The following is a 26765-nucleotide window of genomic DNA, read 5'->3' as shown; positions in this document are numbered from 1 at the left end:
AGGTTAAACGCAATCTCTCATTAAACAGTGCTTTTTAATTTTTAAAATTTATAGGCAAACTCGAACTTCCCAACCGCGAGAAGGTTGAACGTTCTTCAATTTATGCCCCATTTGTTTGCATTTCGAATTATTTCCGCGCCGCGAATGAGTCACGCAATTTTATCAAAGAAGAAGTTAGTTCCTCCTCTAGATGGGATGTCGGATAATGACGATAAGCGCGATATTTATACCGATTATTCGTACTGACGTATTGCCTCTTCTCTCGTTTATTACGCGTCACGTTGCTCTCCGTTATTAACCTCTTCGTTTGCAATTATCAATTTGCAACACTTGCTAACACGGCTCCTCATAATATTCTCTCTTCTCTCGGATGCGCGAAGAAGCGGCCGTTCGTTAAATCGTTTTCATTAATTGGACGTTGTCCGTCACAAATGATCAGGAAAATTGTTAAATCATCGTTTCTCTCTCTCTCGAGACATCTCGATTATCGCACGATTTATCTCTCGCGCACGTTCTCTTACGTTTCGACCATTTGATCAAATTTCGCGCGCGTTTCTCGTTTTTCACGAAAAACGAAATTCGAACCGTTCGGATCGATCGATCGTGTAATTAATACTTGTCCGGACGTGTGGCGTGATCGCAGCCGAGGTTTACAAATGCGAATTTAGAACGTATAAATGATTCGACTGTTTCCGAGGAAAACCGCTGATTTATCTCGTTACCCGATGCATGGCAGACGGTTGGACGTTACCCGCCTCGTATTTTTATCTAGATTGTAATAAAATGTTGCTCTCTGTGTTCGCATTATTCGACTCTTAGGTCACGTACGGACGTGAGCACGGTTGGATGTGAATCCGATTGTTTGGTAGTCGAAGTTGAGCGAAATATCGTCTCGATAATATATTTGATCGTTTGAATATATATATATATATTTATATAATTTATTTTTTTTTCTTTTTCTTCTTTTTTTTTTCTTTTTCTCCCTCCAGTACGAAAGTTGCACGATGTGAAAGGAGGTCGTAACTCGGTGTTATTACTTTCTGGATATATCTTCTGATTTTTATAAATGAAATTGTGAAGTTTTTTTTTTGTGCAAGTTTGTTATTTTCTATCACTGAAGGGAAAAATATGGATCTATTCAAGCATGATCGTATTTAATTTTTCCTCGTTCCTGAAAGGAAAAATAGATTAATACTTTCTTTATGGAGAATGATGATCTCATCGATCGATTCCATTCCGAGAAACTGAGACGATTTTTATCGTCTTCTCGTATTTTTTTTTTTTTTTTTTATGCAGCGATAATTTATTTACGATGATATTATATATCGAGTGATTGAATTATCACGATTCGAACGAGAATACGGAAAAATTTGAGAAAGGATCGCAAAGCGCGAAATCTCGAGGGAAAATCCTGAGTGTACATTTTATTTTCACAATAGATTCCCCGATTTGTACACGTTATCGATGTCACGTCCCGACATTTCATGGTAACCGTAACATTTGACCTGAGAGATGCATTGTTTCTTAAAAAGAACAGCGTTTCAAACATCACGCGACATTTGTTTGTGAATGTTTCATGCCTCTTCTAATAGCAACAAAAAAATACTTGCCAAGCATTCTGAGAATCCTTTGGAAATGTTTTTCATGCGTTTTCAATTTACATCGTTTCATGGAATCCCGTATATATCCGCCGATGCTGTATGTCATTTTTCGCGCATTAATTGCACGCGCAGTCAGCAAATACGATGACGATGAACTTTAAACAACGTGTTTGAAACGTGTGCCACTCGGCTCGGCTCGATTGTCAGAGATGCTAATTGCTATCCACACAAACTTGAAGTGTTATGCGCGAAATTGCATTACTCTCATTCCTTGTGCGTGTTACCGACATTACTGCGACTCATTGACTGACTGACTGATTGACTGACTGACTGACTGACTTATTGTTTTCGATGCGAGCGCGAGATATTTATGTTTGTTCTACACTCTCGCGATTTCTTTCGACGTCGTTTCAGAAACTCTGAGCTGAAATTGTGAATTTCTGAATTTCTTTGAGTATATTTCCAATTTTCGAAAGTCTAGAAAGAATCGAAAGAGACGACGCGGTAGAAAATGGGATCGTTGTCAAAGATCTTTTTTGTTATTATTTATCGTTGGAATATTTTAAAGAGAAATAAAATTCGAGAAATTGAAAGTTTCGTCGAAACATTTACCGCGCTATTTACAGCGAAATTTTGTTGGACGTATAATCGATGGTGTTCATTACCGATGAAAGTGATCGATGCATCCTGTTTGGAAGCAGTGCACCGAACGATTCATTGAGAAAAATTCGGTCAGGATGGATATATTGTCGCGCCAGTGTAAACGTAACGCTGAATTAATGAATATGTAAATATGTAAATACGTAAATATATGCGAGGAAAATGGTTGTTCGAATGAAATTTGCGGCCATCGCAAAAATTCTTTAACCTCGGCACGACAAACGTTTCTTCTCCGCTTGATTGAGATCAGAGGCCTAATCCCTCGTCCCGCCGTTAAAGGGTTGTTATTAAATTTTAACGAGATACGGTTAGCCACGCATCGTAGCCACGGGCAGTCTGGCTGCTCCAAAATTGGCAACGAATTTACACGCTCGAATATATTTTCTTCATCTTTCTTCCAAGGAAACAAAGGGTTGTGAATAATGCAAAATTTGCGTTTGATCAAAAGAAGGAAAAATAACTTTTGTATTTCTCGCGTGGTATTCGTTTCTTCTTCTTCTTCTTCTTTTTCTTCTTTGTTTATTTCAATTTGCATACCTACAGAGAAATTTTCCAGGAACGAGAAAATTGAATAAACATTTTTATCCTCGATATTCGAGAATAGACCAAACGTATTTTCAGAAATATTTCCAAGAACGCTAATCCAGTATAACGACTTCTAGTAACGATAACGAGAAAGAACAATTGTTCTCGGCTTCAACGTGTTTATATGCCACTTTGAGACCAGAAGTTCATTAAATCTAGACATAACTCGTTCGAACGATACGCGATCCATTTATACGTAAAACGAGGAATAATTAATCGTGACACTTGACAATGGAAACAACAATCGTTCTATTCGATTCTCGTAATAAATTCTTCGTTCGTTTCTCCCTTTAAATGAAAACATATTTCGAGCTCTTTAATGGGGTACAGTTTATATTGGGAAACAGGATATTCGGACTGGATACTTCAATAAACATTTAGGTGTATAAATCTCCAGGAATTATGGTTTATCGACGTATTAATGGGTTCGTGTCATTTTCATCCGTGTTACCGTGGCGAGATGTTAATTGAACAGGTTCTATTCCACGCCTCTTCCGTTTACCGTTTAAAAGTTTCCACGTTTAAATCACTTAGTTAAGTATTTTTGATATATTTCCATCGAGCTAAGCACAATATTATCATCTTGTTACTCGGATAACAGTTTATACGATATATTCTTCGTTTCATGAGAACGGAATCTTGTAAACCGGTAGATGCTGCATTTTCCAACTACTTGACAAAACAGTAGCGCTCAAACAAATCGTTACGATATATTTTTTTTTTCTCAAACTGCTTCGCAACATTCTATTATTATTGATAGATAGATAGTTCATTCCGTTGTTGAATACTTCTTGCTCATTTCGTTAGATGTCTCGCTAACCCATCACTTCTCTCGAGTACTTTCATTATAATTGAATATCATTTCGATATATTCATTTAAAACTAAAACTTTCACGATTTGCTTGAATGAGAATCATATATATACGTATTCATTCTTGCATTTCGATAATATTCGGTGTGATATAATATAACATTTTCCAAGAAACTGTTGTATTATATTACATAAGATCCATGGAAAAAGACACAACTTGTTCTATCCCTACTTGAATCCGTGATACTTATTTTTCTCGTCCTTTTATTTTTATAAGCGCGGATTAACACGATTATTATGAACGTGATCGGAGAGAGGTTGGGAGACACTGTCGCAACATTTTCACGCACTCAAAACTGGTGAGTCGATGCACGCCTCGGTATATTTGATACGAGCTGGTGTCGCCAGCGTTGCTGTCACTTGTAACGTAATATAGAACTTCAAGAACTCGTCGAGAACGCGTTCTAACGGCCGCGTAAATCCGCCCACTGTGTCGTGTAAACAATTGCAAGAATTCCCGGCTGTAACCCGGTATTCCATTCCGATTGTCTTCCTAGTTTCGAAACAAATTTCTTCGGATCCTCCTCGCTCCTCCGCACAATATCGCTTCCGTTCCTTGGAATGTTCCTCTCGAAATATTTCTCTCCTTCTCCCTTCCTCCGTTGTCATTTAAAATAATAAGCGAGACGAGTTTTTTAAGAAAGAAAATCGGCTCAAGTTCAGTCGCTGGTGGAAAACGGCAAATTAATCGGAATAACGCGACTGGGGAGTAGTCGGCGAGCGAGTCTGAAAGTCGAAACCGGCGAATGAAAGCGCGAGATCGGAGAAAGTGGGCTCGTAGCACGTAGATAAAGATCTGCGGTGGATGCATTAGTGTCGTTGCAATCACGGGGAGTGCACTGCGACGGTGGTGGTATTATGACAACGCTCTTTGATCGTTCCAGAGTTGTTTCGTGGCACGATGACTCGAGGAATTTCTCTCGACGGTTCTCGTTTCGAACCGTCGAAACATCACCACGGTTGTTCCACGTCGTTACAACGTCATTTCGAGGCCTTAATGAAGATATACGAAAGCGATAAACGTTACGAGGGGGACGCGGGGAAACAATCCTCTCGCCGGTGCTCGATCTCGATGTAAAATGTAAAATCGCGCGTGTGTGCAGGACGCCTCGACGAGGTTACGTAAAAGGTCACGGATTGCGACTTCAATGCTCCAGATAAGGGAAATCGATTGAATCAATAGCTGTTAACACCGATCGTGCAAGATTGTTTCTCGATTCGAACAGATCTCGAGCTTTTGAAGAATTCTTCTCTGGAGAAGATGGAAGTTTTCTCGAGATTTTTCAAGCGATCCACCGCCAGATAGCGCGGTGGAGTTGTCGAGCGATACTCGGTTGGTTGGTCATGATTTTGCAAATTGCATCCGTGGTCTCGATATTGGTGTAAACGAGGCGTGAATGAGAGAAAAGAAACGCGAATGTGATTATCGTATGCTCGCCGATTGGTATTTATACCACGTGTTCGCGGCAATTTCATCATGTTATGGCAATCCTCCGAGCGATTCGTCGCTCGCTGTAAATGCACGTACGTTTTGTCTCGAGGTTTATCCTCGCGCTTGTACTGGACGCTATAAAACTGCGGAAGAGTTATAATATTACACTTATGCGCACTTATATGCTCGTGTTAGATTACCATAAGTATGAGGTGTAACGGGTACAAACATGGGCCGGCTCTCATTTACGTTCAACCGGCGCACCGTATAATTTTATTCGAAGTTTAAGGTTAATTGCCACGGCCTTGTACACTTATTTGCATCCGTGCAATCGCAAATCCTCGTACTCGAAATTATCCATCGTAAATTACTTAGTTTTGCATCGAGCGTTGGTCCAATTGCACGTATTCGTAATGAAAAAAAATAAAAAGAAAGAAAAGAATTAATAATACGGTTCAACCTTCGAGCGTATTCGGTCGTCTTCGAACATTTTTATATCCCTCGTGTTGCCGCGTTAAATCTCGAAACGTCTTAATCCGCCGTTTAAAGAGTCGATACGCGTCTCGTAACTTTCGATACTTTACGATCGAGTACGATTTCAGGAAGTCCGCGTCGAACCCGAGGCGACAAATAAGATTTTTAATTTTACCCGACCGATGATGGTTAACCCTTTCACGCTCGAAACGCGATATCTTCTTCGATCAATTAATTTCCGTCGGAGGAAAATTCTGTTTCCAGCAAAAGTGTCGATTAAAGAGAACGTACGCACAGCGTCTGAGAAATCAGATTGCTAAATCTTTGCTGAACGCGTAACCACTCGGATCGCGATGCATTAGTGCGCGTTGGTAAGAAGGAAACTTTTGCTCCAATTGGAGCAAGACGAAATCGAATCCATTTTCAATGCGTGACGAGCAATATATTCGTTTCACACCGGATTGTGACCTATATATAAACGCAATACGATACACGATATATCGTTCCGAGTGGTGGAATAATTACGCAGGGACAAGCGTCAGGAACGAGAGGCGTCATAACTCGATTCGAGACGAAATAAGTCGTGATTCGTGTGACGAATCGTGTGGGACCAAATCGTCACGGTGATGCGTCACACGAGGCGTGGAGGATCGCGGAGAGATCCATTCATGGTCGGCCCGTGTGTTTGTTATTGCGGGCAGGAAATAAAAAATAATGCCTGTATGACATCAGTCGACCGATCGATCCGTTTTGCATGGTGATGCATGAAGCGCGATGCAACGCAACCGGTGTCATCGTTTTGGGTGTGGGCGCTGCCGACTGTGGCTCCGTTTAATTATAAAGTGGCCATTATTTTTCGATGCACTTTGCGCTCGATCGGACACGACCGATCGTTTGTTTAACCGTGATCGTGTCCGTGAATTTTTTGAGGAGGAAGGAAAATGTTTTTGAATTTAAAAATACGTATTTTAATATTTCCACCGGTTGTAAACCGATGGATCGAACTGATCTTGGATTAACAAACTTATTCATAGAGTCGTTACTATTTTTAAAAAGATTTGTTTGAAAGATTCCAACGCTCCACTGTAATTAACGATCGTTCGCGTCATCTGCGATATTCTTATCCGAGTATATAAATGTTCAAATTTATCATAAAATAAGAGAACGCTTAATCTTGTACCGATGTAAAACTATAAAGCTGCATTGATAATTGTTTTGAAATTGATTTAATTTAACGTTTGTTTGTTTTCTTTTTTTTCTCTTCTTTTTTTCCTTCTTTCTTTATGCTGACAATTTATAAGGTAAAGAATTGGATTATGCAATGAAAGAAGAGAAAGATATCGAGTCGTAAATTCTACGTAAATTTCTATCGTAAATTGTACGACCACTCGAGTTCATAGCAATAATTCTAAGACACCCAATACTACCTACGTAATTACGATAATCAAACGCGTTTTACGACCGTCAAACGCAAAATTGCTCCTTGTCATTATACTGTAATATCCAGGTCCCTCGTCGTGAGTGATAAAACTGTACAATGCGTTATACGAGCGTGAATAAAATCGAATCTACTAGGCGGGAAAGAAAAAAAGCAAAAACACCATCGAACCTTTTACCAGACTTCCCAACGTAAGCTTCAACGCGCTTCAATTCAGTCAGATTGCCTTTATTATTCCCCATTCATTCCATCGACACCGACGAAGAGGATAGCTCGTTGTCGGACGATCGATAAATTTTTCGAAACGATCTTTTTGCAACGAAAGTTTATCCATCGCGTTGACCGCGCGGAAAAAATTCAATGACGGTGCATAAATCCATGGATGGATGGACGGATGGCTCGATGTTAAACGATGATCGCGTGGATTGCGTTCCATCAAAATTGCTGTTGAATTCAGCAAGATGCGATTGATATTCCGACGGCGCGTCAACGTTTTACGTTCTATCCCCTGTCAAAAAAATCCTGTCGAAACTCGATATTCCACAAGTATCGAAAGTATGCGTTGATCGAACTTGCCACGAGTTCGTCCGTTACTGAAAAGCGGCGTAAATGCACTTTGCATTTCAGAGTATCGCGAGTATCACGCCTGCTAGCGATCGTTTTCAAGTGTAATGTACTCGCTACTTATACGTACGTACGTGGCACATGGTTGGCCATTGTCGCTGCTCCATGCACGCTAACGATCATTGTACGTTCAATGCATTCCATTGAAGACGATAAAGTTCATTGATATCGTTTTTGCGCAAATATTTTAATTTCCTCCTCATTCTCGTACTAGAATGTAAAATGTACGTACGCTTTTATAAATTTTTCCATCTTAATCTTACGATTACGTTTTCGATTTGTATCAATATTCAATACTATGGCTTCTTTTTTCTTTATTGCATCTTATATATTTCGTCTCTCGAGAATTATCTTATTCGATATATGATATAATCACACGACTTCTCTTGCTCAAGAATTAAAATCCCTTTTCTTTTAAAAGAGTTTAGTTAATCTTTTTTTTTCTTTCACAAGGGAGAATTAATATTCTTCGAGAATCCTATTATTCATGATTTTAGAAGGAAGAAAGCGGTAAATCTTGGAACGATGAGGCGAAGATAAAATCAGGATGGAAATTATTGGAAAGTTCATCGGGATTGAATACCGATAGCGCGGTAATCACGGTATAGTTACCGAAGGGAATTCTGCAGCAACTGGTCGGTTCCGTTAGGAATGCCTAGATTCTAAGCTGCGTCCACCGGGTCTATTCTCGCCAGTCCAAGGAAACGTATCGTCAATAAGATCTGTGAAACGGCTCACGGCATTTTTGGTCCGCGTTCGACTTCGGTTATACTATTTTACGTCTATGTTTAGATCTCTGGTCCAGCTGACGTCCATAAACTAGGCCGAATAGCCGAGCGCTTCTATAATGTTTATTATCGGTTCAAAGATGACTCTTCGCCATTATACTTGACGTCGAGTGTCCATCAATGAAATTCATGGAATCTCGCTGAAAACTGATTTATTCCCCTCGTATATTTTCATTTCACCTACCTTTCTTTAATCCTACACGTTCGCTCGAACGTAGGATCCAATATGCAAATGTGTATTAGAGAGTAAAACTTTCAAGAATCGTTTCTTACAAATGGGTATAAACCGTGTAGTGAACGATCGTTGAAAGTAGTTTTCACTCTCGCGACACAATGTTCGTTTCGAGGGGGGAAGAATACTTCTCGAAAATTTCTACTCTTAGATTATATCTCTAACGAGTTCATCCTCGCTCTCCAACGAGAATCCCGGCTTCGTTAACCATTTTATTCTCAGATTATTATTATTATTATAATTATTATTATTATTATTATTCCCGTCCGAAATCGCGTTTGTTTGGCTTATTCGAGACGTGGTGTAAACAATTGTTGATATGCGATCAGTTTCGCAGAATCTCGCGCATCGATTCAATTCGTGCACGAATTACAATCCCTTCCCCCCTCTCCCCGGATTGAGGATTGAATAAATTTACATTAACGAGATTCGCAGGTGGTCGAGATGCCAGATTTAGATGCGCCAATCGGGCAGAATGGCCATTTAGAAAATGGTGATTCGCCGAGACGTTTCTTTTTCGAAAACGAAATGGCGATTTAGCCGTGGAGTTCGAACAGTGGATAAATAAAGTTATAAGGTTTCTGGGACGGATGACAGCTGGCTCGGATCGTTCGGATACGGTTAATCAGATTTCGAAGATAGATGGAGCGAGAAAGCTAGGTAGCATCTCTCCCGAGAAAGAATTCTTCGTTTATCTCTTTACAATGTTGTTGGAGATTCGTTTCATTAGCTCGCCTCTTATCGCGTAATGAATTTCCACCTTTCACTTTTATCTCTGGCAAACATTAACTTCGATTCCGATTCCATATCTCTGTCATCCTTGATACGACTCGAGGCGCGATGCATCGCATTTATTTATCGTAACATAATAAAATTTCGAATTGTGGATTTTGTTTAAATTTCACAGCCTGTACGACTTTCTAACCGTTTCGTTTTTCTCCTTTGTTTGTTTGTTTGCAGATGTGGCGATTAAGGTTTTGGATTTACGTGCTGGTGGTAGCGATATCATTGGCGCAAGTAAGGAGGGTCGTGGCCTGTTCTTGCATGAATAGTCATCCTCAGACGCTGTTTTGCAATTCAGATTTCGGTAAGGAAATTTCGCGTTTCGAAAGGAATAAAACGCGTGTGATATATCTTCGTGATTTCTGTACAACTAGTGAAATATTCGCGATTACCTTTCGCGCGTAATATTATTGTTATCAGAAAGAACAAAATCATATCGTTCTTTTATTTTGACCCGTTCTATCCTGGATTCGAACGATTTTTGCGATAAAAATTCGATGTTAATTTTATTCCTCCTCTTCTACTTTTTCTCTTTCTCTCTTTCTTTCTTTAGTCATTCTTGTAAGAGTGAAGAAGATGACGAACGTGAACGAATTCGAAACTGCGTACAACGTGAAAGTGAATAAATTCTTCAAGGTTCGTACATCCGACGATTTTTCTTTCACGATCGCTTTGCGGCGTTTTGATTTAAACGTTTATCGTCACCCTATTATTACAGGCGAACAAGACAACGTATCCCGCGCTGAGGAAAAATATTTTATGGACCGCGTCCTCCGACTCCATGTGCGGAGCGCAGCTTAAAGTTGGAGAAACGTACGTTGTGAGCGGACGCGTGATTTACGGTGATAAGGCGCATATATCATCGTGTGGAATAGCGATGCCTTGGCGTTTTGTGACGAGCAGACAGCGGAAGGGCTTCAGGCATTTATATCATTCCAGTTGTATGTGCAAAGTGAGTGAGAAGGAAAAATTCTGCTGTTATTTTTTTTCTTTTTTATTTTATTCCTGAACTAGTATAATTTCGAGCGACAATCGCACTTTGTAATAATAATAGTGCAGAGTAGAGTGCATTGAGCTGTGCAAAAGTTTCCTCTATGATTGTTTCCTTGTCTCTTTCGAGTAAAGCTCGTCCCATTTCTAATGGAATCCTCAACAAAATGTGCAAAATATTCTGAATCTATCGTAGAATTTATTTCACGTCATAATTCAGAATTACTTATCAAACGTGACGATAACATTTTATTTCAGGTTCGTTACACACCTTGGTGGATCAAAGGTATAACTTTGGAGAACACAGACGGCACGGAATGCCTGTGGGAGACCAGGCCAGGTCCCGAGGAGTGTCAAAAAGATTTCGGCATCTGCATGTACAGAGAATCTGGATGCTATTGGACACCCTCGGTGCCTTACAAAAACTGCATCAAGAAGTATCAGCTGGAACGCGAGCAGAAAAGAGCGCGAGAACCTTAATATATTCTTCCGTTTCGATTCAATACGAAAGTTCTATGGTTGAATGAAAGATTGATTGATCACGATGGCGAAAGGGAGAGAGAGAAAGAGAGTGAGAGAGAGAGAGAGAGAGAGAGAGAGAGAATTTTAGTAACGTAGAGAGATAGAGATAGAGAGAAAGAGTATCAACACGCAGTAAAATCGGCGATGTGCGTGGTTAATTAATGCTAATTCTTCTATATATTTATTTAAATCGATTAATCGAGCGGGTTGAAGAAACATTTGTAATAATCGAAGAATTCAGAAGTGTTCGATCAATGAAAGCTTGACGTTTCGAATGAAAATTGTATTTTAAGTTTAGAAATCTCTTTACTCTTTAAACTTTCAATTGACTAATATTCAATAATATTAGTAATGGTTTTAATTTTAATTTGCCGATTGAAAGTATAAAGAGTATAAAGAGATTATTGAACAACTGTGCGACTTATGTATTTATTAATCAAACGCTTCTGAATACTTCTTTCAATCAAGTAACTCGGAAACTTTACAAGTCAAATTGTATATTGATTCGAAGAAGTTGGCATTAATTTCTCAATAACGTGGCGTTTATCGTTTCAGCATCGCGCCATGCTCTATTTATTGTTGCGTTCTATCAGAAGTATTAATTATCCGGGTGGACGAGTTGTGTGGACGAGTACAAAAAAAAAAAAAAAAAAGAATCGTTCGTTAATTAAACACGAAGCAGCGGAATGATTGAAAATTATACGCAGCCAACCCGGAAGCTGTTGTTCAAGGGCACTACGTGAATCGTACTGACTCTTGAGACTGCTTGCATTTTCATGAGAATTTTTACTTCGTTACTACGTTTCGAGGTTTGTTGCATCGTATTTTGTATCATTGTGGATTCCTCGTTTTATAATTATTTATTTCGTTGACCTCTTTTCACACTCTGAATAATAAACGTCGTTAATAATGTATTCGACGTTTACCTAATTGGCGTTAAGGAAGATTTATATTTATAAACGATTTTTCTTTTTCTATATATATATATATAAAACAACGCTCCATTTAATTGAATTTCACAGCAACCTCGACTGAGTTTCGTTTCGAAATCTGAAATAAGCAAGTAATAACAAAAGATTGGCCATCTCTTTTTAGTTGTACATATTAGGCTATTATGATTATGTATATTATACATTTTTAAATTATTCTCACTTTCATCTCGTTGTACGTAGCTTTGCTCTTTTTTTCCTCTTTTATATATATATATATATATATATATATATATATATATAAGAAGCTGCTAGAAAGTATTTAATTTTTAGCGAATCCTTGTATAGGTTCAGTGAATATTGAAATAACATAATCTATATTTTCTACAAAAAAAAAAAAAAAAAGAAAAAAGAAAAAAAAATAAATTTTATATTATTTAAAAGGAGGAACATAATTCCTCGAAAAAAACGGAGAAAATCCGGATTTATTTTCAACGATTATGTTATCTCATTATTCGAAGGATAGCACAAAGATGCTAAGCGTTATTAGAAATGTTACAAATCAAGTTGGGTTTCTCTAACTTTATGTATCCGAGCACGATCGTATTGTTTCTTGCCTGGTGAGGACAAGAGAACCTTTAGACGACCCTTCACGTGGGTTTAGAATTTTAGTACAAAAGTGCGCGACACGGCGGAAGAATTAGCCTGGATCTTCCTAGCTTGAGGACGTAACACGGAACGATGTATGTTCTTAGTCTTTTATTAGTTCTTCCATTTGATAACTTTTGTAAGTATTATAATATTTGAAACGAGAAATGGGAAAAAAATAAAACGAGAAACGTATAATAATAATAATAATAATAACAACAATAATAATCTTTCCCTTCTACGTGAACTTTCAGGATGATGCGAACTTCGATATTTTATTTAACTCACCATTTCACGATGGTTGGGATAGTAAGTTTGCTCGATCAACGGGAAGTTATCCTTTCCTAAACGACGTTGAAGTCCCAGAAGATGCGCGAACACCCAAGGTTTATCCTGAAAGAGGAAACGTAATTAAGAAAATCTAAAAGTGGAAAGTGTTCAAGTTTTAATTATCCCTTCCATTCGAATCACTCTTTCCCCGATTTTCTTTAATTGGACCAAATCATCATACCTGAAAGTTGTAAATTGCCGTGAGATTGTTAACGCTCGGCACACCGCCGTACATCAAACCGAGAAGAAGATTCTTGTAATCTTCTCCCGCGTCCTTTAGGTTTTGTCGTATCAGAACGAAATCGGGCTTGAAGGATCTGTGGACAAAAATTATTTCGCAAAGTCCGTTGAAAATATTCAGAAATTAATGGAACAAGAAAATTCTAAGAAATAAATGTCAAGATGAGGATAAAAACTCTCCGATCATATCGACTGTATGAAATCATGTTACACAATTATCATTATCATGCGATTATGTTGACGAATGATGAAGATTTTGTTGCTGTCTTTTCGAGAAAAGAAAGAGAACTCGATCGAAATATGGATTTAATTACCGGATGACTTTGGTCCCGTTACGATAAACCGCCATGGACACGACGGTGCCAGTCTCGCTGGCTGTCAACGACAATTCCCGAAATTCCGCCTGTTCAACGCGGATCTCGTAATCGCCGTGAAGCCTACGACCCCGGAAATATTTGCTCCAGTCGGTGTTTTGGTCGTCTATGACCAGCAAGGTGAAGCATCGATCTTTGTTGTAAGAGGGCCCTCTGGTTGCACCTGACACTGCCGCTCCCAGAATCGATGCACCCTGGTTAACAATCAAAATTGGTACGATTAATTCTTCTGCCTTTCTTATGTATTTCATAACGAAAAAAAAAAATTATCCAACGACTTGCAATCACTTTTCTTTTTGCATAATTTTTACTGCAAGGTTCAAACGTTTAATAGGATAATGAACGTCGAAAAGATCGATGGCATTTGGAGCACGCGAAAGCTCGCACATTTCTTCGAGGAACATTGGAAAGATCGTGTATCGCGTCGAACATGCAACGAGGCAATTTTGGATCCAAATCTTGACTCGTGTCGATCCTGCGCCGCACGATACGTACGTGGAAATGCAATCTGATGGTTCGAAAATGATGGAACAATTTATACATTATTATTATACGCGTTGTATCCTTGGGGAAATTAAACTCGAAGATGGAATTTCACGGAAGGGCAATCGTGCTTGTCATGCTCTCTGGAAATTCATGAAATTTCTAAGATAACTTGACCTTTCTCATCCCGATGATACTTTAAAGAATCAGATACTTTCGTTAAACTAAACATATCGGGAATATTTATTCAGAAATCCGTAAACACCTCTTCAAATTTCTTTATCGCGAAATGATCGTCGTCGACTCAAACACGTTTCCTTTTACAATTACGTAAGAAGAAAATATTTATCGCAAATGTGAAGGTTAAGTGTTCAGCTAGCAGCGAAACTACTCTTTCGTTTTCAAAACCAAACGTAGTACGAATTATTCGACAATCTATGATTTGTAACTCAAATATACACCTTTCGAGAGAGTCGATTTTAAAGGATTAAAAAAAAATAAATTCAAAAGCCTTCTTAATATTCTCCAATATTTGTCATATTTAAAATAACACGAACGTGTGTCTTCCAGGGAGCACCCTCGGTTCCTCCCTCTACCTCCACCTCACTTCACCATAATTGATCGTGGAGAAACCCACCTGATCACGAGCAGCCCCTGTCAAGCTCTGAACCCTCTGGAGCAAACTTTCCCGGGTCTTGGCAGGCGAGGATGGAGCACTGGTAGTTCTGGAGCCGGGTCTCAGGTTGAGACTGAGATCACCGCCGACGGGTTGAGGGGGTCCAGGCGGCGGTGCCCCGGGGACGGGCGGTTGGCTGGCCGGCGGAACCGGCGTAGGTTGGGACTGCAACGGGCGTTCGGGCACCGCTTGATACGATTGGGATGACGAATCCCTGGCCATGGAGGCCAGCCCGGAGTCTGTGCTTGGTTCATCGTCGAGCTCCGAGCTCAAATCCCCTGACGAGAACCTGGAAGACAAACTATGGTCGTGGTCGTGATAGTGGCAATCGGTCCGTTCGTCCAAGGATCTCACGCTTCTTCTAGCATTCTCTTTTTATATATATATATATTCTTTCATACGAGTCTGTTTTCATAATATGCACATCGAACAGCCAAGTGCTCGGGTGTATTTTATGTATGCATATTTTTTTTAATAATGGCATAGATGGCGCGATGATTGACGATTGCTGATTGCCGGTTTGCATGCGTGACACGGGGGTGACATGGCGTAATTTTCATGGCGTTGCGATGCGCGGCAGCTCGCCAGTCTCTCGGTGTCTTATTAGAGAAGTGGACACGTCGGTTGCGGTGCCTCGCGTGAAATGCGGCTCGACGATCGCTCGTGTGCTTTGCGACAAGGTGGGGGCGGAGGCGGACGTCTGACGATCGTCGGCAGACGATCGGGTGACAGGTACTCGATAGCCAGGTTCCGGTGGCTCGTACCTATGACTCGTAACGTGGAGGCATGGAATGCGACATTTGGTAAGCTTGAGCGTAATCGGTAAATATTGGACAGATCGTTACATGGGTTTCACAGGCTTCACTTCAATTGTGAACTGTAATTATAATACAAAAAGATATTTTTCACAGCAGTTTGAAATTTAGCAGGTGCAGTCGGGATGCAATCCGTTGTCAAGGTAGATAGATAGATAGATAGATAGATACGTAGTAGTGGGGGTTGCACTGGGTTTGCACGTTTGCCAAAGCATTTTCTCGCCATGCCGATTTGCGTGCATGGATCGAGATTGATGGGAGGAGGGGGCTGCATGCACGTGGAGAGACGTGGACAGATTGTTGAATTTTTTTAATTGAACTTAATTGTGCTTTGATTGAATAATGGCACGGTGTGCTGCAGTTTGTGGAATTATCGAGCTGTCGTTCGGATCTTCAGAGACTCGAATATCGATGTTAATTATAGTAGATATGGATAAATAGAATAAATAGGATACAATAGGATATAATAGATATGGATAAATAGGATAATAGGAGCGAGCTGGAATATACGATTTATAACGTAGAAAGATCACGATACGCGTTGTGCCAGATACATGTGTGGATATACATACACACGGTAGAAGCAGCAAGTTTGTGTGCGGATGAAGGTATTATTTTACGCTGCTATATTATGCGACTCTGTCCTCGAATTCGATGAAAAGGCTGGGACAAACGTGCTCGTCCACAAGCATCCATCGTGCAACGACCCATACTCTTTTGTCTCGTATCTCGCTCTATGCATCTCCGCGTACCATTATGGACACATTCTAAAACGTTCCAAAACGTGAGAAGCAAAGTGACAATTCTCTTCATCGAGCGGAATTAAACGTTTCGCTCGAAACACGTCCAACGACGATTTTTCGAGTCGAGGAAAATGAAAATTCTTTTCGTTATTTACGAATTATTCCTTTTCTTTTTTTAAAGCAACAACTTTAGAACCAATAGAAATACGAACTTCATAAGTAATAAAATACCAATCTACCGTAAAAAAACCCGAAGAAATCGAGACAAAACTTATATCGTTATTCAAAAAAAAAAAAAAAAAGAAAAAGGAAAAATATATTCAACGAGCAAGTAGAAATCTCTTGACTCTTCCGGATATCGTTTCCGAATTCTTGGAATCTCTTCGGACAGAGGGGAAAGTACGAAGGAATTCCATCGAGCAAACTATTATCGGACATGCAAATAGACAGTGAAATAGGCGGATAGGCGGCCGCACACATACGCGCACAGGCGTCAGGCACTCACCTCCGTTTCAGGTAGTTAACATTGGAGGTGAAGGACTGTCGAAAGCTGGAGAATGAAATGTTGCCGGGTGAAGTAGCTGTACCACAGTATTTGGCGCAACCGCCGCGGCCGGTAATCTTGCTGGTTTAACACCGACCTCGTCCTCCTCACGAAAACCGCAGAATTCCGCTTTTGTTGGTGTTTTCGTCGGTGTGGACACCGTACGTTCTCCTCCTGTCTGTCTCTTTCTCGAAAACGCGGCGGTTACCGGAAAGGACGTCGTCTCGTCGTGATCTCTTCGCTCGACGATGTTCGAACGAGATGTTGCGTTCCCTTGCCGAGTTTGTGGAATAACAGTTGAACGTAAGGTAATCCGAAAGGAAAGGATGAAATAAGAGAGGTGAGGAAGGAGAAACTAAACAATCCAAGTTGAAATCTGTAAAAAGGGAAGACAGGTAGAGAGAAAGAGAGAGAGAAAGAGAGAGATATGACGAGAGATGATCAATGATTAATTAATCGCGAATCGTTGAATGAAACGTTTATTTATAAAGAGGCGAGGTTCGAAGGGTGGTGATGTTTTGTTAAAAAAAGTTGGTTGAAACTTTGCAGGTATTATACATATTAGCCTTTATATATAGCGGCTTATGATGAGCTGATTACGTAAAACCGTGAGATAAAAGTCTTGCTATGTGGAGATATAATTGTTGTTATTATCTCTAGGGACAAAAGTGTCTTCTTTTTTTTCTTTCTTTCCTTCTTCCTTCCTTTCTTCTTTTTGCCGAGTTTCTTTTCATCGGTGATTTGTATATTGTCTAGAAAGAATGTAAGTAAGCACGAAAATACGAAATTATCTGGATTCGTTGATTTGAATTTTAACAATGTAGGGGGAATTGACAATAATAAGTTGGTAATAACGAGCGATACTTATCTTCTCTTTATGAAGATAATAGATCTAACTCAATCTGTATATACTTCTTACATCACCGATGAATTTAACATATCGATAGAATCTTTTACAAAAATCTTCTTTTGTATCGTAATTGGACATATATAAGAATAAATCATTTCGAAATAAATTCGGTCCAAAATAAACTTTTGAACGATAAAATGTATCCAATAAATATATTTAAAAAAAAAAAAAAAAAGGGGGAAGATAAATTCTCTCCGTTATTTTATTTATTTTTCTTTTTTTTTTTTTTTATACGCTGAAGTATCGCTATAATTAAACGTATATAACACGCGTTCTCAATAAGGAACAACGAGCTTATGCGAGATCCGCGATAAAAACGTCCACGCGAGCAGAATGGAGGCGCTCGCGAGATCACGGAGTAGACCACCTCGCAGAAATTTAGCACAGCAAAAGTAGAGCTTGATATTCACGCTGATCGATACGACGCAGCGTGACTTTACGCGCTGAAGAAATTTTTTTACACGAGTGTTTCGCTTCATCCCCTCCCCTCTTCCCCTTTCCAACCGTGATTTTAAAACTTCAATATATCGCGATAGGAAACGGGGCTGATAACGAGTCCGATTATCTTGAATAAAAAAAAATCTTGGCGAAGGGAAGTACGAAGAAGAACGACGATGAAGTCCGTCGATTTGCACGATATAATACAAAAGAGATAATAAAAAATGATGCCTCTGCTGTCTGGTCGCACTTCTCTGAGACTTCTTTTCCTGGAATAATTAATTCCTGGTGTCGTTGAAGAAACGCGACACGATTATTCCGTGACTTGTTAAATGAGAATAGAGGGGGAGAGGAATTGTGCAAGACGGAAGAAAGGGGAGAAAGTTGAGAAAGAAAGATGGGGAAAAGTTTCGTGATTTCTTTGAAAGTTTCCAGCAATCGCTTTCTACGTGAAAGCATCCTGTAATCAGAATGGCTAGAAAACTTTAAACCAGCAAAGTTTGCCCCGCTGCTCATGACTACTTGGCTAACTGTCTGAATTCAATTAATGCCCGAGATATCCTAGTCCTAATTGAATTTTAAATTAGCTTCGACGAATTTCTTAGTAATCCCTTCGAATCTCCATACGAGCTTGACGAGCTTTCTATTTTTCTCTTTTTTCTTCTTCTTTTTTTCTTTTTTTATCCCGTAATACCCAACGAGGAATCTAATCTGTTTTTTTATCCTTCTCGATTAATTAATTACCAAGCTTAGGTAATTAATCGTTTCTAATTTTATTTCGTCGGTGGAATAACAATTTTCTAAATTGATATCGAACCGAGTCGAGAGAGGGTTGAAATGATAGAAGGTTTCGAATCGATAAATTTTGTGACGCACCCTCTTGTTCAAATATTGACTGTGTAAACTTCTATGTATTCTATATATATATATATATAACGCGTATCGAATAATTTAATAATTTCGCGGGAGAAATTTTCGTCGTGTAATAATAATTTTTAAAAAATAATTTTCGTAGTAATTTTTCATCGAACGTGTAAAGTACGTACGTAGCTACGTTTCGCGTGATTATATTTATATGGATCTACACGGTTCACGTTATCTCTAGGGATTTTAGCTTAGACTCTAGTAATAATCGATGATGGAAGAGTCCCTAGGTGTTAGGAAAGGGCAGGCGCATTGACCGCTGAAAGCTGCGCACACGAAAACGTGCATTTTCTATAAAAATTGAAAGAAACCAGAGATGTATATATTATTTGAATATTTCATTCAAAATATTGATAAATATTTATTTATTTATCCGTTCTAATCCAAAGATATCTTAATTGAAACTAAAATGGGCGTAGTACTTTAATCGAATCATTCAAATATATTCATTCGAGTATGAAATCACGTATAATTTTAATAAATTTCATTACGATTTCATACATTTCCTATTTAAAAATATTTAAATTTAAACAATTGGTATCATTCATCGAAATCAAAAGGAAGCTTTCTCAATGTAATTAATGATGCCCAAACGATATCAAAAATTCGAAATAAAGTGATCGATGAAAAAGAAAAATAGAAACACGCAACCGTGGAAATATCGCGTGAAAGTAATGCTCATCCTCGAGAACAGTCGTATACATTTATTAGAAATTGGTATCTCGTATTCGTCGATCAACGTAGTGGTTTATAAACTCCCGCGTAAATTTAAATTCAATATCAACTCGAATAATAATACTTGTAAGAGAGAACCAATCACTATAATAATCATTCGATAGAGAATATCTTCGTCTCGCCACAAAACACCTAGTTATCTCATAAATCGAATCTCTATTATTGAACCTCGTCGAGTGTATCATGTGTCTTTCACGTTTGTTTGATAAACGAATATACCGTATCAACTATCCACTGAAACCGTACGATAATCTCTCCAAAGGGAGACAAACATCTAAAAAAAATCAATTTCCCATTTCTTTCAATCTCCCACTGGCCGTTCCGACTAATCCACGATTTTATATAGTCAACAATTGGACGAAACAGTTGCAAAAGAGAGTTAATTGATCATAAAAGAAAATCCATCCAAATCGAGTCACATGATGCAATCCTTCTTCGACCGAAAACCAATTCTTTCGACTTTCCATCTTGGACAACACTTCAAAAGTCAAATTATCGACGATTATAAAAAAAAAAAAAAAGAAAAGAAGAGCAAAGAAAACTCGATAAATTCACTCGCCCTTCTCGAACGAAAACCAATCATTTTCTAACCAATCTACTCTCAACATTTTCTATTGAATTCCACTTACGACGGGCCGAGTTATCGAAAAAGCCATCTACCAAACGAGGAAAAAAAAAGGAAAAAAAGCAAGAAGAAGAAAGAAGAGGGAAAGAACAAATTGATCGCAAAACGGAATCCATAAATCACGCTCGCACTTGACCTTCGACCAACCTCCTTTCCCAACGGAAACCGATTTTTTTTTCAATCGTCAACCCTACCCTCAACTTTCTCTGTTAGATTACACTTTTAAGGCAAGGTCTGAAGAAGCTTGTGGTACTCACCTGTGTCGCGTGCGTGTACTACCTACTAGTTTGCCGGTGAAGCAGTGAGCCTCGGCCGAGGATCGCGAGGGTGTTACCCGGAGGGTTAGCTGGTCGATAGGTCCGCGCTTGCGTCCTCCTTATCACCCCCTCCTCACCCAGTCTCGCGAGCTAACGACGACGACGGGGAAAAAAAGGACGAGCCCCTATATGCTGCCCGGTCCCCGGTGTTTGTACAGGGTGACGTTGTTCGATTCACATCAAACACGCTCCACCTGCTGGCCGAACTGAAGACGAAACGTCAGCCCGCTCATTGGTAAACGTGGATTGCGCGTTTGCACCGATGCATGCGCCTTTGACTTCTTTTTTTTCTCTCTCTTTCTCTCTGTACAGCGCCTCTTTTCGAAATATTATATAAAATTGGGGAAAACTGTGCTCGCGATGAGATTGAAAGTTGAGAGGGGGGAAGTTAAACGGGATAATATTATCTCTTTGCAACTCGAAATTCCTCTCCTCGCTTCTTCTCTCCTCGATAATTATAGAGAGAGCGTGCCGGATGGATGATGTTGATTCTTCTCGTTGCTCGCCACTCGACCGCCATTCTCCACGGATAAGTCGGCCTGGATAAAAGAATTAATGCAGCGACCCAGTTATTCGTGATTCCTCGTCGTTGAATTTATTCCCGAGCTTTTGTACGATCTTATATTCGAGATCGTACATTTTTGAAACGGTTTCGGAAGAGAGAGAGAGAGAGTAGCAGGCGTTACGACTCGTGGAATCTTGGGAACGAGTTTTCCTCTTGTAAGGATATATAAAAATTTTTATACGATCCCTTGGTCTCTGTGTTTCGAAGCGCCGTTTGAAATTCTTGCAATAAAATTGATATATATATATATGTATGTATGTATGTTGTACACGTTTTCGTGGTAGTACACGGTGCGAGACGGTATTCAACTAGAAGACGATTCTCTCTTTTTTTCTCTCCTCCGGTTCCGCCTCTTTTTTTCCACTCTACCTTTTTGTACCCCAGGTAAAACGGCATTAGAGCGTTTTCTGTGGGAAAGTGGGTCACAAACATTTTCCCGGGGTGAAAACTATCAAAGGAGGCACGAACGTGGGGGATTTTCATTAAGATGATCACTACGCTTCCCGGTTCTCGTGTATGTCTAGCCTTGTTACGTAAGGAAATGTGAATCACGAGGGGACTCTTGTTCTTTGACGCGTTGACGTTTTATTTCTTTTTTGCGTGCCACGAGTTTTCCTTGCAGACCAATTAAACGACCACTCGTGAAACCGGTGTTAACACGTTGGAAAAATGGCTCGAGGATAATTTCAGTTATACGTAGTTTTTTCTTTCCTTTTTTTATTAATCTACGATTCTATTTTGTAGAATGAAGAAAGAGATGTTTCGTAATATATCCGTAGGAATCGATTAGGAATTTTCGAATTAGGAAGAAGATTAACGAAGGTTTACGATTATATAGCGGTGTTATATAGTTATATACGGATACACAAGATGTAATCACGTATATACGTTCGTACTATCGAAGCGTAAAGATATCGATGCATCGAGATCTTGAATGGTTTTCGCGTCGTCCGTGAATGATCTTATAAGCTATCCTATTGTCTTGGATATTCGCCTTTGTTCTCATTGTGACAACTTGAGAGGTTCCACGACAATAGCGTCGCGAGCATCATGACTAACGACAGTCCTGTAATTCCTGCAATCTTCGTTCAATCAATATCTATTGAATTGTTTGCCGGGCAGATTCATTTTTCGTGCGTGTGTCTTTCGTGGATGCAAATAATTCCACGAGACATTCCACGACCAGTCTGCAATCATAAAATTCAAGTTTTAAAGCGGATGAGCCGTTTTTCAAGTCTGCATCCGATTATTTAAACCGAGCTTCTCTTAAGAAGCAACCACCAATTTGTTCAATTATATTTTTTAAATTTCAAACGATTACAATTCCCTCTCCCGTCGACATCGCTTCGTTTCAACGTGGTGGTGAAACGGAAAAATGTTTCCAATTCTCTAAAAAATATCTCTAGTGAGAAACATTCTAGTTGCAAAAGTTGCGAACGTTTCGAGGAACGTTCTGGAATTCCCCAGCCGCGTCGATAAGGCGGATCCCTATGTGAACAACGAGTAGCGTGCACAGTGCTGACCTCGCGTAGGAATTACGAGAAACGTTCGTGGCTCATCGTCGGATTCGGAGACATGAATGCGTGGATCGCATACAACATCGGATGAAAAGGGAATGGCCGCTTCGCCACGATCTATCCCCACCAAAAACACCGAACACCTGAGCGTCCCTGGGGGCAGCTCAGGAGGAACAGTCATTATTGCGCCAGTATAACATTCGCTTCCAGTTCTCTTGAACGAGGCAACGAGTTTTCGAGTCCACGATATCCACGAGATCCACTAATTCGCTATCCGCGCGTTCATATATCCACGTTCCTCTGCCCTGTCTTCACTACGGGAAAGGAAACCGCGTGGCCGCCCTGTAACGTCGATATATTCGATCGATTCCCGCGATACGATGAGATTGTTCTCGGGAAATAACGAAAATGTGACGTGAGACTGACAGATAGGAGAGGCTTGGCAATAGCGTGACACGTTTCACAGTCGATCGTTCAGTGTGGCACGTTCACACCGCCAAAATGACAGTGGGAAGGACCAATTTTCACGCGTGCTTCACCAGTGCGCTTGTGTCGGTACTGTGCTTGGTCCTGGTGGCGCTTCGTGTCGGCCAGGTAAGTTTGACACCGTTACAAAATTTTCCCAATTTTTTTTCCACTTTGCATCCATAAATCGACAAATAATTACTCGTTACGCAAATGCAATATAGAATAATTTCTAACTCGAGACTATACATTATTAATCGACGAGCAAAGGAATCTTGGAGAGGTAGTTTCAATGATAATTTATCTAAATGAGTCGTTGATATGCAGTGACGATAATCTTGTTCTCGTAAATTATTAATTAGCTGTTGGCGTAATTAATTCAAATATTTCCATCGCGAAATAAGTAGATTATAGATATATCTATCGGTGCACAGGCGGTATTACCTGTTTACTCGAGTCGAGAGCTAAAGATCTGCGATACGAGATCTTTGTTGCGAACAAATAAACCCGTTTAAAAATGATCTTCGAATCGAGAGACGGAAGATGACTGTTCTTTATCTTACTCGGGATATAACTCAGGATACATCATGTAAACGCGCGTACCCGGCAATAAATCGCCACGATCGACCACCTCTCGTCTCCAGCTGACTCATTCATCTCGCGCAAATACACTTCCTTGCCGCATCTAAATCTCGTTGTCCCTCCCCAACGATCGAGCGTTAAACGAAAGACGATCGAAATGAAAAGAAGAAAAAGAAGAAAAAAAAAGAAAACCAAAAATCGAAGAGCATCGTCGTCGTATCGAATCCACGAGAATCAAAGAATCAAATAATTCATTGCGAAATTCGTCCATTCCATTCCGGTGAATTACTACTACTCCTATATAGTACAAGATTAGAAGGATCGTAAGATGAAACGGTACTCGAGACGTAGTATTATCGCTACTTCTAGGAAAAAGCGGATCGCTCAGGAATTCGCTAACCACGTAATACGATATGATACGGTAATCTATCGGCACGTATGTATGGTAAAACCACCATGGTAATGCCGATCGAAAGTTTGCAATCACTTTTTCACTTATACACCTATATATCCAAGATCAAGTTCTAATAGATGCGACGAATCTATCCTAGCACTCTGCTCGAGGGAATATAAAAATAATTATATATTCCCCGAATGTTGAACACTAGGAATCGATTACATTCATCGAGCGGATAGGTTGAATTATAAATCTACTCTCCTATCCTTGTTATAGGATCCAGAGAAAGGAAATTGTATTAAATCAATTTTTTAAATATCTCGCATAAGCAAATATTCTCTTTGCTAACTTTTTCTTACACAATTTTACACGAGTACGGGATAATTGGAAACTTTTTAACGAGTTAACGCACGCCGTTCTTCCTCACGTGGTTTTCGGCCAATCTTGAACAGAAAAATTCAGATAAACCGCTTGGCTACAGTCTTCGCCAGTTCCCGCGAACTCGGCACTCGGAATGTGTCCAGCGGGAGGGCCGAGTCGCCGAGATACCTTTGGTCTCTCTCTTTCTCCGTCCCTCTAAGTCGAAAATATATTGTGCGTCGAAATGGCAACCAGGACCTCTGCCTATTGCAAACATGGAATGCGCCACGGGGCATTGTGCGTGTGCGTGAATCGATGGGACGACGCACGCGGATATCGAATGCGTGAATTGCACAATTACGCGCGCCGGATAAAAGAGCTGGTTAAACGAACAGTGTGTGTTTATTTATGCGCGAATTGAATGGGAATATACGTGGAGACGTTTTTTGCCACACGCTTGTTCAAATACCGAGGGGATGAGTAATGGGGAACGTTCAGAGACGATATTCGAAACGATCGTTTTGTCTTTATACGTAATCCCCTGGGAACTTTCAGTTATGAATAATGCACAAGTTTGATTTCGCGAAATATTTCTATTCGATCGCGTAGAGCGTGCCGATTAACCATCGTATTTTTGAATAATAGAAATATTCCTGCAATATAAACTCTTTTAAAATTTTCGTCTTCCCTTCCAAGACGCAATTCCCAAACATTAAATTCCCTATTCATTTGGGATTGTTTCGTTTGAAAGAATATTGCATCGTTGAGAGGACGATAAAGGGGAAGAAGAGAAAAGAAAGCCGCATCTATCTACACTTGGTTTCTTCTGATCCACTTTAGAGTAAGCACCCGGTATGCAGTGCGAACACACCGTGAAACAATGATGCACACGCGCGTACGGTTGCATCCACTCCCCGCGGACCGAACTTTTACTTAATTAAAAAATCTATTTAACAGGAAACTGGCCTTGCCTCATACGGGGCTATCTGCCGCGTAAATCGTAGATACGACTCGGCTCGTTCGAGTCGGGCCCGTATTATAAATACAACTTTTTACTCTTTGCCCGAGGATCCGTTTTTTACGTACGCACAATTACGCACGTGTCACCGACGAGAGAGATGCATATATATATATATATATGTATAGAGAAAGAGAGAGAGAAAGGAACGAGGAATGGGAAAAAAAAGGTGGATACACACGCGAACGTTATCGAAATCGGCGGATATGCTCTGAAAAGCTTGGAGATTCGAAAGCAAGTTGCGCAAGCTCGCGGGGAATTTTAATGGCGGACTGGCCGGCTGTCGAGGTGAGCATCGGCGAATTAATTGCAAACGCTTGTACCGACGCTTGTCAAGAATCTTTAAGGCGCCTCTTTCACCGATACACACACGATCGAGGTGTGTGTGTGTGCGTGTGTGTGTATACATCTCGATGCGTAGTAATAGTAGGTGGCCTTATTAAAGCGTGCTACGCGGCCTCGCGGCCATCGAATCAAACGCGACGCCGCTTCAATATTTATGAGAATTATCCTATTGTGTCGAATATTGTTCGAGACCGTTGGATCGATGCGACACGATGAGTTTTAAAGATCGTTGTACGATTATTTTACGCCGGGTTTCGTCGCCGGTTTATGCGCCTGGCGCATGCCTGCACGCCCTGTTATGGGTTACTTCGTGACGAAGAATAGGATAGTCATAAAGGTGGATCATCGTAAAATCGTACTATCGCCACTTGGCAATGCTTCACGATCGTTAAATTGCGAGATTTATTCGAGAGTAGAATTTTAACACGTTATTTCGCCCGATTTCGAGCCAACGTCTCCCGTGGATTAATTGTTGGGATGGGGAATGGACGAATCACGGATTCGTCGTGGATCGATAACATCCAGGAAAAATTCGAAGGAAAAATTTGAACGTTCGAAAATTTGTATAGGAAAAATTTGAACGTTCGAAAATTTGTATACGTTGACACATCTGTGAAACCGGGCGGATTTGCTCGCTTTCTCTCGCGTTTCTCCAATGGCATTGTATCTATCGCTGGAACGGAAGATTAAGAAAAATTAAGAAGACGTAAAGATTGAAGAAGAAATGTAAAAAAATCCCGAAAGAGATGAATATGGATGTGAAATATGAAATGAATAAAAAATCA

At 40.0% G+C, this 26765-nt stretch overlaps 3 protein-coding genes across 9 annotated transcripts in view; 2 read left to right on the top strand and 1 right to left on the bottom strand.

The window, feature by feature from the left end:
• LOC108003847 (metalloproteinase inhibitor 2) overlaps window positions 1–12787 on the top strand; it is a 144104-nt gene extending 131317 nt beyond the window's left edge. For 3 of the 5 annotated variants that reach the window (XM_062082679.1, XM_017066381.2, XM_062082680.1), the window contains 4 exons: window positions 9666–9792; window positions 10042–10124; window positions 10207–10440; window positions 10737–12787. In XM_062082679.1, coding sequence (XP_061938663.1) covers window positions 9666–9792; window positions 10042–10124; window positions 10207–10440; window positions 10737–10958 — 666 coding nt within the window. In that variant the 3' untranslated portion in view covers window positions 10959–12787. Of the gene's footprint in view, window positions 1–3934; window positions 4017–9192; window positions 9366–9665; window positions 9793–10041; window positions 10125–10206; window positions 10441–10736 lie in introns of those variants that run through there. The other 2 variants (XM_062082681.1, XM_062082682.1) reach the window with 2 other exon arrangements.
• LOC107992993 (synapsin) overlaps window positions 1–20830 on the bottom strand; it is a 48321-nt gene extending 27491 nt beyond the window's left edge. Inside the window, exons 1-6 of one of the 2 annotated variants that reach the window (XM_062082675.1) lie at window positions 20672–20830; window positions 16744–17158; window positions 14642–14981; window positions 13462–13715; window positions 13089–13224; window positions 12866–12970 (exon numbers count right to left, since the gene is read on the bottom strand). In XM_062082675.1, the coding sequence (XP_061938659.1) occupies window positions 12866–12970; window positions 13089–13224; window positions 13462–13715; window positions 14642–14902 (756 nt within the window). In that variant the 5' untranslated portion in view covers window positions 14903–14981; window positions 16744–17158; window positions 20672–20830. The remainder of the gene's footprint in view (window positions 1–12865; window positions 12971–13088; window positions 13225–13461; window positions 13716–14641; window positions 14982–16743; window positions 17159–20671) is intronic. The other variant, XM_062082674.1, reaches the window with a different exon arrangement.
• LOC108003857 (uncharacterized) overlaps window positions 15272–26765 on the top strand; it is a 35993-nt gene continuing 24499 nt past the window's right edge. Inside the window, exon 1 of one of the 2 annotated variants that reach the window (XM_062082676.1) lies at window positions 15272–15483. In XM_062082676.1, coding sequence (XP_061938660.1) covers window positions 15472–15483 — 12 coding nt within the window. In that variant the 5' untranslated portion in view covers window positions 15272–15471. Of the gene's footprint in view, window positions 15484–22955; window positions 23408–26765 lie in introns of those variants that run through there. The other variant, XM_017066399.3, reaches the window with a different exon arrangement.

Source organism: Apis cerana, linkage group LG12, assembly GCF_029169275.1.
Source record: "Apis cerana isolate GH-2021 linkage group LG12, AcerK_1.0, whole genome shotgun sequence".
Lineage (NCBI taxonomy): Eukaryota > Metazoa > Arthropoda > Insecta > Hymenoptera > Apidae > Apis > Apis cerana.
This window is presented reverse-complemented; position numbering and strand designations above follow the sequence as displayed.